Source organism: Dermacentor albipictus, chromosome 7 (genome assembly GCF_038994185.2).
Source record: "Dermacentor albipictus isolate Rhodes 1998 colony chromosome 7, USDA_Dalb.pri_finalv2, whole genome shotgun sequence".
NCBI lineage: Eukaryota > Metazoa > Arthropoda > Arachnida > Ixodida > Ixodidae > Dermacentor > Dermacentor albipictus.
In genome coordinates this window covers 13,123,810-13,137,007 of record NC_091827.1, presented here as the reverse complement: position 1 = coordinate 13,137,007, position 13,198 = coordinate 13,123,810, and the positions used below count along the sequence as shown (strand labels likewise).

Sequence of the window (13,198 nt, the reverse complement as noted above, 5' to 3'; positions counted from 1 at the left end):
CTTCCGGTTCGCGCTTCCGCGCTTTTGTCGCCGCCGGAGACGGCGAGCGTCCCGATGCCCGACGCGTAACCACAGCCACGCCCACTCCGTCAGAGCGCTCCTTGCGCGTTTTCGTGGAGCGGCTTTTTGGATCCGCTCCTCCGTGCCGCCTTTTCACATACACGGGGGCGAGGAGCTACGGAGTCGCCACCTATCGGAAGCGCCTCTCTTGCGTAGTATGAGGGATCACGCGGCGCGCTCCCCGTAGGTTTCGCTTACGGCGCTCAATAAAAACACCACGTGACAGCCCTCCTGGACATATATGCAAGTACTCTCAAAGCGAGGGAAGTTTTTGACCGCCGATATAGTAATCTTGGGCAAACTGAAAGCACAGAATCGTTTACAGACCCTATCTCTTTACCCTATACGTACAGGGAACACCACTGCGCGTGATCACCGCGATGGAGTCTACCGGCTTCTTGCGGGAAAGGTAGGCAAACGCCGAGAGTAAACTATGTGAAATATGTTCTTATAGTGGGCTGTCTGTATAAACAAACGGGGCATAACAGAATGAAGCCTCAATGCAGCGATCGCACGGGTTCGCAGCGACCGACTGCGCGTCTGCATGCATGTTCGCGCACAATGTTTTGATCTCGCTGTGAGCGCTTTTTTGCACCGTGCCGTCAGTTTCAGGCCGCAACATATGAGCATTTGACAGTACACTAACAACCATTGTTGCGTGGACGCTGTTAGAACTGTTCAAAAATAATTTCGTTATAGAGACGTCGACGCCTACGGCGACTGTGATGTGCCGTCGCGACGATTCAACCTTTTTCTGTCTTCTAAATTCTTAGACATATCAATATTATTTCTCACGTTGCACAGTATGTTTATCGGTCTTCTCAGCGTGCGATTTCCCTGTGTTTCTTTTTCGTAATCTAGTGCATTAATTTATAACACAACATGACCATATGTCATTCCTTTTTTTATATATCACATGGGGCAGGTAGCAGAACCTAACTTAAATTACTCGATGAGGCGGATATTCCTTCCACGAGCCATCAAATGCGTAATTAACTGATAAAGAAAATGTCGCCAATTCAGATTTCACTAATTTACTTTGCGGTGTAGGAATTGTAGCTAGCGAGTTTGAAAGATATATCGACTTGAAACGAATTCTGAGGGATGGCACTGGTTTCGGCATACGGGCTGTCAAATTTGCGGTAAAAAAAAATTCATTGCTATTCCACTTATTTTTCTTGTTTTCATTTATTTTTTTTAAAGGAAAACGGTGTCGTATGCATTGAAGCACGACGCTAACTGACACGCCAGTGTAGTTTGTTGCATACTTTGGGAAACAATATCTCGAAACCGGTGTAATCTTGACATTGTGTTCCATGTGGGTCCGCCTTGCGGACTCACTGTCTACAATTCGTAACTTGCTATATGTGAAGTAAATTAATTTCAAAGTTAGCCGAACTATTCGATTTATTTGATTAAGCATTTCGATTTCTTGTAATAGTAGTGCCCGCGTCATCGAGTAGTTTAGTTCCAAGGGTTAGTAGAATTGTGCTGTCTGCCACAGGAGATTTCTTAAATTTTGGTGCAGCTGAAAAAAAATGTACTGTATGCGGTCACTATTTCGCCTCGCTGGTCAGAACCATTCGCAATCCATTACCGTAGCTACTGCTTTCTGAGCAGCAGACTATAACCAGAGTCTTTTGATACCTTCTTTTTTTTTAATCAAAGAACTCCGCTATAACATACTAGTTCAGGCCGACCTCTCAGCTTTTCTCTCATAATAACTATCTGTTTTCTCATTGTGCACTCCTGGGAGTTTTAATTAGTTCATACTCTGGTTAATGCAGTGCATCCTCGCTAGTAAATATTGTCGCACTATGCTGCGTGCGAAGCATCGCGTTAAGCGCTCTCACTAGAGCTGGACTTTCGTTTCGCGGCTGTCGATTGACGAATGCGTTTCATCCGGCTACAGCGCCGCAACTGGTCAATGCCGCAAACGCGTCCCGCTGGTCCTTCGCCTCTCTGGTGCGTGGCGTTGCCCGATCGGAGGAGAGTGGGAGCGATGACGACGACGACGACCGGATTGCGCGTGTATTTTTCGTTTGAGCTTTTTTTGTTTTCCCCTCCCGCCGTTGTTCGTCCCGGTTCTCGACGGGCCGCCAGGTGGTCGTCCTTGACGGTGCTGACCGCTCCGCCGGCTCGAGTTGGCCGGGACCGGCTTTGCCCCGCCGGGCCGCGTCTCTCGCGCTTCTTCGGCTAGTGGCGCCGCCTCGTGACTGGCGTCTCTACTATTACTAGGCACGGAACCTTCGTTCGCCCATCGCCTCCGAGATGGCGCTAACCGCCAAGGTGGCCAATCTCGGAGGCTATGGTTTGCCACATAGTTGCTAGAGGGAACTTTGGCGCGGTTGTCTCTCAGCTACCATGGGAATGATCGTTTGTGGTGGTGGTGGCGATAAACTTTATTGAAAGGGGGAAGGGCAAAGGGGTACGTGGCTGAGGGATTGGGCTCAAGTAAGGCCCGGGGCCTGCATGGCCTTCTTCGCCCAGTCCACCAGTTCAAGCTGTCGGTCGATCGTTTGTCACGGAGGAAGCGGTTAGTTTTTTTTATTCGTGCTGGAGGCTTTGAACGTTCTTTTGACGCTATTTATTGCGCTTCATATTTCTAATTTTCTTAGCACTCATATCTTTCTGAGAACAGCAAAGCAGTAAGGCTGAGTGCGCAAGCGTAATAATCGTTCGAATTGTTTCATTTAGAACGCATTATTTTGTTGAAAACGATACGCTTCATAAATCCATCCTTTTTTGCCATCGTGCACATCGTCAAATACTGCCGTATTGACAAATTTTGTAATGGTGACATTTCGAACCAATCATAGAAGCCGTAGCAGCCTTATGGGCCAATCGGAGCTGACAAGATGGCTAACTCGACAGTGTGACGAAATTCGGCAATAGTTATGATATAGCACTCCTTGCTGAACTTTCATACCTGCAACAGCCCGTAGACGCCACCCGCACCACAGTTACGTCTACTAATTTTTAATGCGTTAGCATTAGAAGTGTCAAAGTGGGAGAAAAAAAAAGTACATCTGTGTTAAGTGTGGGAAGTCGGTCACGTGGTAAAAATAGAGAGTGGGTGGGAGAGCATAGAAGAACGTGCACATGTACGTGTTTATGTGTATATGGAGCAACTCAGAAGACCGCCTTCAGTTGCACTTCGTTCCTCGAAGAGGCAGGGCGTGTGTCGATTGAGCTCCCAGGCAGAACTTTGCAATGTGGTGAACGCAGTTTAAATCACGGGTCCGGAACCTCGAAAGTGGTGCAACGTGGCGCTAACGCATTTCTCTCGCATTTGCGGCTTAATCGGCACTGAATTTTTTGTCGTAGGAAACTCTGTGGTTTGCTGTGTAGGCATTAGGCGGGGAACGAACGTTTGGGTCGAAGTTATTCTGCACCCTCTGGGAATTTGTCTAATCATAGCGCCCACTGTCACGGCACCCACTCGTGAGCGTTCCCGTGCGTTCCCACTCGCATCCACTCGCAGCTGAGAAACGCGCGAGAGTGCAACTCGTGTCAAATGCGGCAGGCTGCGCATGTCTTACGCGTTTGCGAAAGCGGCTCCTCAAGCGAATGAGCTGTTCGCAGCGGCAGAGACGTGCTCGGATTTTCCGCTTTGGTTCGAATTGTGACCTTGGCGGTAGCTTTGAGCAGCATTCAAGAGGTAGTGTATCATGCCTAATCATTGCATTGTAACGGGGCTAACATATGGAGCCGATACTTTAAGCTTAGCAAAGACGCCTGGGAAGAAGTTTGGGACTGCGCGACGAGCGATGGAACGAAAAATGACAGGAAGACAGCAATGAGAGAGCAGACGGGCGTGACCGGTATTGTATAAATGGATTTAGGCAGGCCGCGTAATTCGTATGGCAGATAACCGGTGGTCCATGAGAGTTAGACCGAGTTGGTGTCGAGGGGAGGGAAATGCATGGAACTTTCTGCGCTTAAAATTTCCCTCCGCTTCAACTTTCGCGCGCCGAGCAGTTACGAGATGCGCTGGCTTCCGCGTGATTTGTTTATCCCCGAGAGATGGCGCCACCACTTTCATAGCGTGAAGCCATAGAGTTGCTAAATGCGTGAAGCACGCGTGAAGTCTCGCTAGGACTAAACCCTCCGTTACTATATTAACGCTATGCGTGAAGTCTCGGTAGGACAAACAGCTGGCGATCCCTCAGATGAACGTCTCGTGTAAACCCTTCGCCCCTCCATCCCCGCGCCAGCAAAACGCGTATGGAGGGGCGGACGCCGGCTGCGCTTCGGCGTTCTCTTTGTTTTCATTTATTTCCGTGTTTCGCGCAATTTGTTTATCCCCGGCAGATGGCGCCACCATTCTCGTCGCCTGCGTGAAGTCTCCAAGCACGGGCAAGAGCGTGGGGAAGCGAGCCGCTGCTTGTAGTGTTCCTGGAGGGACGCTAGTGCGCGGCTGCGCCGCTACGCGCCGCGCTGAGACAGCAGTGTTGCTTGACGGCGTATGCGACGCGGTGACGCGGGAGTTTTGAACTGCCGCCGCGAACGAGTGCCGAACCCCGCAGAAAGCGATGTTCAACGGTTGGGTATTGCTACGGCAATTATACGGACACTCCAGGCGCATTTTTGCAGTGGCCGTGATGTTCCGTGTAAAGTCCACCGGCAATAACACCGTTGCCGCGCGTCTTTTATGCTGTATGTGTGAGTGAAAGCACGCGAGGGGAGCGCACGATCAAGGCTCAATCTGGCGTGCCTGAAGGAAGAAAGCGGAGAGCAAGCGCACAAACTTCCGTCGCGCTTAAGGCCGTGAGGGGGATGAGAAGGGGGGAGGGGCGGCGGCGCTGTGCTCCTGCGGCAACTGTTATACGACCCACGAAGGCAAAACATATATGGAAACACGAAGGCAACAGATATATGGAAACGAAGGGAAAAAGAAATGCAGCTATAATGAAACGCAGAGCGCCATGGGAATACAATCGGTACGTGTATAGCTCCGGGGTATGTGGAACGGTGTAATGGTTCCAGTCAGGCACGTACCCAGGGGGGGGCCCGGGGGGGCCCGGGCCCCCCCCGAAATCAAGTGGCATACCCCCCCCCTCTCCCCACCCACGCCAACACTCCTCACACATTCCTAAAGCGCCGCCAGATGAATGTTGAGACTTGGCAGCTGTTCATCGGTCAGCATTATGCTGCCTTTTTCACTCCTTTTAAATGGCGGTAGTTATCGGCATTTCTTGTAATGTGAAGGACAGTTTACTCATAGATTTCGCACCCGCGCGATTAAGTCGAGATGCGCTCAGTTGTCACCATCTATTCAACCGTCATGCGCATAGCTGTTGCTTTTGTTAGTTCAACCTTCTTTGTTTAGGCTGATCCTGGGACCAGGAGAGGGATGCGGCTGTTACTTAGCTGGTCTGTACTCTCATGGAACGAGTTGCGGCCGGAGAAAACACCAATTGCGTTTAACTTTTCCCTTTGCTTCATTATTTCCTTGAGTTACGGCTCGCCGCGACGCTGGCAGATGCCCGGAACCATATACACATGATATGGGTTATATAAGGTGGGAAATAAAATGATGTGAAAGAGCGTCCATCATGAAACCCTGCAATAACCCTTAGGCCCATAAGCAAGATGACTGTGGCCAGCTACCTCGTCTGTTTTTCCTTAATTGTATAGCACTTTTCGTGCAAAATTGGAAACCGGAAACAAAAATCGCAAGCAGTTGAGAAATTAAGCGATCTACTAAGGGAGAGAGCCAACGCAACAACCAAAGTGCAAGCAAAAGGGAATAATAAAAATGTTAACCGTTGTTTATGAGAATATTTATGGATCAACATCTTTTCATTTAAAAAGGAAGTAGGGAAAACGCCGCCGGAAGTGGAGAATAATTACTTGCTTTGAATGACTCTTCAACAGTTATCGGTCGAACCGCCTCACGTAGCCACTTCTCTGCTGTGCTTATGTGGGTGTTTTTCTAACCTTTCTCGGTGAGCGCAGTACGTCTAGAATCGCAGAGTCCTGCGCTCTACGCGGTTGTATGGGACTGGCGGCCGCACAGCGTTACGCAATTCGCGAAACTGTCAAAACTGATCCACAAGGCGAAAATAACTGATATTCGAAACTATAACATGTGAAAGACTGAAGAAGCCGTAAAAAAAATGAACGCAGCCTGAAATCAGTAAAGAAGAAACCTGGCATAGGACAAACCATGATGTATGCACTAAAAGATAAGAAGGATAATATCATAAGCAATCTCGAAGATGCAGTAAAAGCAGCAAAAAAATTCTAAGCTGACCTGTATACAGTACCCAGAGGAGTCATGATACCTCACTTAGAAACAGTAATGAACAGGATACAGAAACTCTCCTATAACTAGCGATGAGGTCAGAAGGGCGCTGCAAGACATGAAACGATGAAGAGCGGGAGGAGATGGTGGAATGACAGTCCATTTAATCAAAGATGGAGGAGACATAATGCTTAGAAAACTGGCGGCTCCTTATACGAAGTGTATATAGACTGCAAGAGTCCCAGAAAACTGGAAGAATGCAGACTATATACTAATCCACAAAAAAGGAGACGCTAAAGAATTGAAAAATAATAGGACCATTAGCTTGCTCCCAGGATTATATAAGATATTTACCAAAATAATCTCCAATAGAATAAGGGCAACACTGGATTTTGTCAACCAAGGGAACAGGCTGGCTTCAGGAAGAGATACCTCACAATGGATCACATCCATGTCATCAATCACGTTATCGCGAAATCTGCAGAGTATTACGGAGATAGATTACGAAAATGCATTTGATTCAGTAGAGATACCAGCAGTCTAGAAGTACTACGTAATCAAGGACTACAGAACGCTTACGTAAAAAGCTTGAAAAATATTGCTACATGCGTGTGGTATTTGTTTGTTTGAACGAGGTGCGTGTGTTCGCCATCACTCCAGAATAGAGGAGGAAGAACGAACTGGGCTCGCGCTGTGAATCTAACCGGTCAGCGCTGCAACCGTTGTTGTAACTATAATCTGTAAATAGTTTCCCGGCTTACTGGCTCGTCCTTCGCGTAAGAATATATACAGAGGCTCTACAACTACCTTAATTCTACACAAGAAAAGCAGGGATGAGATACCTATAGGGAAATGGGTCAGACAGGGAGACACAATTTCTCCAAAGCTATTCACTGCGTACTTAGAAGAAGTCAAGCTATTAAACTGAGAAGGCTTAGGAGTAAAGATCGACGGCAAATATCTCAGCAACCTTCAGTTTGCCGATGACATTGTTCTATTCAACAACAATGCAGACGAGTTACAACAAATGATTGGAGACCTTAACAGAGAGAGTGTAAGAGTGGGGTTGAATATTAATATGCAGAAGATGACGATAATGATAAATAGCCGGGCAAAGGAACAAGAGATCAGGATCGCCAGTCGGCCACTAGAGACTGTGAAGGAGTACGTTTACCTAGGTCAATTAATCACAGGGAACCCTGATCATGAAAAGAAAATTCAAAGAAGAATAAAAATAGGTTGCATCGCATACGGCAGACATTGCCAGCTCCTGACTGGAAGCTTACCATTATTATTGAAACGTAAGGTGTGCAATCAGTGCATTTTGCCAGTGCTGACATATGGGGCAGAGACTTGAGAATGAGTTAAGGACCGCGCAAAGAGCGATCAAACGAAGATTGCTAGGCATAACGTTAAGAGAGAGAAAGAGAGCGGTTTGGATCAGAGAGCGAACGGGTATAGATGATATCCTAATTGACATCAAGAGGACAAAATGTAGCTGGGCAGGTCATGTAATGCGCCGGCTAGATAACCGTTGGACCATTAGGGTTACAGAATGGATACCAAGAGAAGGAAAACGCAATCGAGGACGACAAAACATTAAGTAGAGCGATGAAATTAGGGAATTCGCGGGCGCTAGTGGGAATCGGTTGGCGCAGGACAGGGGTAAATGGAGATCGCAGGGAGAGGCCTTCGTCCTGCAATGGACATAAAACATGATGATGATGATAATGATGATGATGATGGTGGTGGTGGAGGTGGTGGGCCCCCCCCGAAAAAAAATCCTGGGTACGTGCCTGGTTCCAGTACTTACTTCTGGAAATGCGGTTGTTTGCTTGAAGTCAGGGGTACAATCAGGACTCGATGGCAACCAGAGGTCCGTGGGACACCTCGCATTGGGCGCTCACGGGAAGACGTGCAACTGAAGCTGTGCAGGGTGATACTAGCTGGACAAGTTTTGAAGTGAGGGAATCTCCGAGTAAAATTTATTACGAAGAACGACCGAGGAATATGGAAGAACGTGAATGGGCTGGGAGAGTGTTCAGGTATTTGTACAGGAATAACATTGATTCACAGTGGAGGAAAAGGACTAAGAAGCTTACCAGTAAGTATGCGGCCTGTAGGGTTAGCAACACAGCAAAGAACGTCAAGCGAAATGCACAGAGGCTGAAATAATTTCACGGGTGGCGGCAATGGAAAAGAAACCTACCATGAGTAACTACTTAAGAGGAAAAAGAGTAATCCGAAAAAAAGCAATGTATAACTCAAAGGGAAGCTCGTTGCTTTTTGAAGTGATATCTGGATGCCTTGAATACGCACCTATAAAGCGAGATATAAGAAGGAAGAAGAAGCATGTGCTTGCTGCGGTAAAGCTAGGGAAACGACGGAGCATATTTTATTAGAATGTGAAGACGTCTATCCAGCGGTCGATTTAGGCACCACTGGCCTCCTTGAAGCCCTTGGGTTCAGCGGGAGCAGTGGTAAAGCAAACAGGTCCGCAATAGACATCAGTAAGAGGCGATTGGAGGATTGGTGGAATAAAAGTAGGGAAACGACAAAGGACGGAGACGTACAAAAGCACAGTTCGCAATAGGGGATCAGAAAATTTGGACGTGGTAGTTCATAGTGTTTTTTTTTTTTTTTCATTGGTTAACCTAGGTAGAATATTAGGCAGCATAGTAGCAAGAGCTTGGTGGCGCAAGCCACCGCCCCGTTCCAAAGGGGACGCTCATAACATCCATCCATCCATCCGTCCATCCAACTGTGCATTTCGCGCAAGGGAAACTGACGATCGCGGTTCAATCTCGTGTGCAGGAAGCGAGGTAGGAAAATGTGGGAGCTTCGACTCCGCCACCAAGTGCACACTTGCACGGTCGCGTGCGCCGTTTCTTGAAAGCCCACACTTTGTTCTCGCTGCTCTGGTTGAAGCGATAGACCGCGCGAAGGTCATTTCGCTCGCTGCTGCTGCCCCGCTTGTTCACACCAGCGTTTCGAGTGTCTGCGCTCATCGATTGTGACGTGTTCATGTTTGCTTGTGCGCGCTGACACCGTGCTTGTTAATTCAGTTGGTGAGCGAATGTTTCCGAGTTCACACGACCGATAAAACTACTATGCTTACTTCGTATAGCTGTCTACTAATTTGCTATCGCAATCGATGCTTCGTCTTTCGGGCGAAACTGCGACATTTTTTTTAAATTTTGTTTCGGAGAGGAATCTAGTTTGTTCATTAGCAGAAGAATTTCACTTCGTTAAAGCTATGTTTTACGTACATGAATCTCTATGGGTATTTGAAGGGGAATTTCATTTACTTCGTTATATTATCCATTATTTCGTTGTATCCCGTTTTATTACGACGAGGGTCGAGTGTATGGTAACTCAAAATTCGTCTGCACTCACTCACGCTGGTAATCACACCCCCACACTCATGCGCTCTAGCCGGTACCCACAAATGCTCACTCGCCAAAGGGGCTATTCTGTAGTTGTGCGCCTGGTGGACATGCCCATTTTGCCCGCTGCTGAAATGCTGATTGGTTGGGGGCGCCTGTCTGCTTCTGACGCTTACCGCAGCCCAGCCAATCGAAACTTTAGTGCCCTAATTTCGCTGATACTCACGTTGACTGGCACTCACTCACTCTTTATACGACCACTCAAACTCATCGGCTCTCGTTCACGTTCACCCGCACGTCAGGTCACACCATTTGTCACTCGCCCACATTCTTTTCCACGTCTGTGAAATGAGTATGGAGGGACGAGTGTGAGTCACTGTACTCGTGAGTGACTACGCCGACCCACGGCCCGGAGACGTCTGTGAACGAATCGCGCTCAAAGGCCCGCTTGCGTCACGAAAACCGGCGTTTTTTTGCATCGTGTGCGGGCCAGGGTTTGCTAAGCTGCGACAACGAGCCGCCGAGGAAGCCCCGAAGCGCAGCACAGCCGCGGAACGCTAACGACAGGGCTGTGATTGGCGGAGGGAGCAGCGCTTTATTTTTGGCACCCACGTGCGTGGCGTTGCAGCAGGAGCCGCGGTGCTGTGTTCTTGCGTTTCGTTTGGGCGCGGGTTGCTCCCGTGGCCCTGGGCGACCCGCTCTGCCGCGAAACGTTTTCTTCGTATCCCCGTTTGTTTTCTCTTCTGCGCCACGTGCGGTGACAGACGGGCCGCAGTGGCGGGCCTCGTGACGTCGCCTCGACGCCGGTGTGACGTCAGCATTGACGTCACCCGCGCAGTCGATCGCGGCTGGTCGAAGCACACGCCCTGCGCTCCCGTCCGGGTTCGGCAGTCATTTTTTCGAGGGGGAGCGCCGAGGACGTTTGTGGGGTGCCGTGGTCGGGGGGGCTTCTGGGACGAAGTGCGCGTTAGGTTTCGGTGCGGGAAGAAGCCGGAAGAGCACCGCTTGGCGCTCGGTGCTGGAGGAAGTTGGCGGTGCGGAAAGTGTGCCCCCGGCGGCGGTGGTTGTGCGGTGAAGGTGTCGGCGACGCGTCGTCTGCTCCGACACGACTTGGCTCAAGGGCGTCGTCTTCCTGCCCAGATAGCTTTCCTGGTGAACTCCCAAGAGCTCGGGGAAAGAAGCATGAGAAGACGGCGCTTCGTCGTGCGTTAAAGTGGGCTGAATTAGTCGGCGGTAACGACTAGCTGCGTTGTTTTAAATTTGCCTTTTAGTTGCATTTCGTGGTGTCGCGTGCTGCTGGCTTCGCATGCGCAGGAAGTATGATAGAACTCGAGAAAAAGAAGACCTCGTAACCTTCTCATCTGCTTTTCTTGTGATTGCGAAATGTTCGCTTCGTGCGGGTGTTACGGTCTGTGAAGAGGTGTGCCTTTCGGAACGTCCGCGACCGTTTCGAGAGCTCGACGTGACGGCCTAACACCGGTTTAGTATTCCGTCGACGTTTGTGTAGAACACCAACACCGACGTGACACCATGACGGCCGTGCTGTCAGCTCTGGGTGACGTTGGTGGCGCTGCCATCGGCGTAGCCGGCGTGGGTAAGCCGTGTGGTTTTCCTTAGCACGCAAATGTAGCACACAGACACATAAAGTTGGTTCTTTATTCTATGGACGCAGCGCAGAGGAGGCGAAGCGCCCACTAGCAACCGGTGTAACCGGCTGTCATTCGCGTCAGTTGCTCGTAGACCGGTCTTCCCATTGGCTGCTGGTCGGCGCCTCGTCTTTCACCTTCCTTTGCGCCATTTCGTGTACGTGCTGCGGCTTTTTCTTTCTCTTTCTTTTTTTTTCTTTCTCGCGTGTGTGTGTATGTGCACGGTGTAGGAATTCTTACACCGTGGTATGTGTGTGTCAGATGAAGGTAAAGCCGTACTTTGTCTTCGTTTTTTTGTGATGTTGTCCCGCCTTCAGCGTGAGGTGGTCAACGTGCAGAGGCGCCTTGTGTAGCATTAGCCAGCTGAAATAAAGAAACAGTTCTTTTGGAAGCTAGGGCTATATAACGGTCAATAGTGATTGAGTGTTGGCTGTAGAAACGTGCTTCAATTTAACCCCACTGATCAATCTCGAGATGATTCCTCAGTAGAAAATGTTTATGTAGAACCAGGCGTGCTCCTGGTTCTTGTCATGCGGTGCTAATCGTCGCTTGAAACGCATGTTGTTTGGGCATGTTGCCACCAATCGACTGCGCCACGCTAGAGCCTGGCCCCAGGGGAACAAAAAAAAAAGGAATTGAAGCAGTGATTGTTTACGGCTGGTTGTCTGGTCACCTTGGTTTTTGCTACTTTTGTCAAACCGCCAGACTTTGCGACGCGGTTTGCACACATTATGCGAGAGAAGCATCGCTGACGAAACTTGCTAAGGTTGAAGGCTGGGCGTGTTGGTATAGCATATTAGAGATTGGATTGCGCAACATTCTGACGAGACACACAGAAGAGAAACACGCATTACAGAGCGCTTTGTGGTGTGTGTGTTTCTCTCCTGTGTGTTTCTCTTTTGTGTGTCTCGTGAAAATGTTGCGCAATCCAACCTCTAACATCGCTGACGTTTCAGCGACTGCATCCCAGGAGATTACAGCCGGTGATCCTGCGACAACCTGCGAGAGTTGACTTATCATCCTCCTCCCGTATGGCCCTCCCGTGACGCTACTACCGATTTTTTATCCTCGCGAATTCCACAGATTGTGCGCTCCTCTTGTTTCGTTTAGCCGCCCGTGTCCATTGTGTAAGCTCCTGCCTTTCCACGTGCACTGATATACGGAGGTGCGGCGAACAGCCGAGTGCTAATGCAGTGACGAGCAAAAAAGTCTACAGGGACCACAGATATGCCACCACGAAAATTTATTAGTCTTCGCAGCCTATGTGGATGCATGCAGGTTGAAATCGAGTGGTATACGGCCCACGTACGTTCTGTACCTATGTAATTCGTCGATACATTTCCACGTTTCACTGCTGTAGTTTTTTTGCTGGCGCCATGGTCTCTATGGACCGCCTTTTGCAGTCGTGTATAGTCGAGTAACCATAATGTCTTTTTTTTTTTCCATGCCTCCAAATTTTGATTTTATTTGATTGTAGTCGCGGATGGCTTAAAGTGGCCTTCGTGAGTCGGGGTGATTCTGCGTAAGTGTGAGTCAGTGGGCACGAGTACCAAGACCAAGAAGTTGTCCTCGAGTCGGAGCGGGTCAAAGTGAGTTGGAGTTGGTTGGATTGGGTGGGCGGTGGTGGGAGGCGTCAGTCTGCGTGCTCGAGTCTACATCACACGTAATTTCATTTGTTTCTGAGTCCATACGACTTTCTTTATTGCGTGATCGATCTTCGTGTGACGATGAGTGCGCGCGCGTTCCCGAGCGAAAATCAGACTCTGTATTCTTCAGGGCAATGGTTTGCGCCTTCTCATCGCGGACAACAAATGCGCGAATTCGTTGATGCAGTAAGCTGCATCAAACTGGGCGGA

General features: G+C 49.2%; 1 protein-coding gene across 2 annotated transcripts in view; it reads left to right on the top strand.

Moving 5' to 3' along the window:
- Window positions 1-13,198, top strand: part of numb (NUMB endocytic adaptor protein) — a 100,002-nt gene that overhangs the window by 30,162 nt on the left and 56,642 nt on the right. Inside the window, exon 1 of one of the 2 annotated variants that reach the window (XM_070521625.1) lies at window positions 10,588-11,290. The exons of the other annotated variant lie outside the window; for it this stretch is intronic. Within the exon in view, the coding sequence (XP_070377726.1) occupies window positions 11,227-11,290 (64 nt within the window). The 5' untranslated portion in view covers window positions 10,588-11,226. Of the gene's footprint in view, window positions 1-10,587; window positions 11,291-13,198 lie in introns of those variants that run through there. 2 annotated transcript variants of the gene reach the window in all.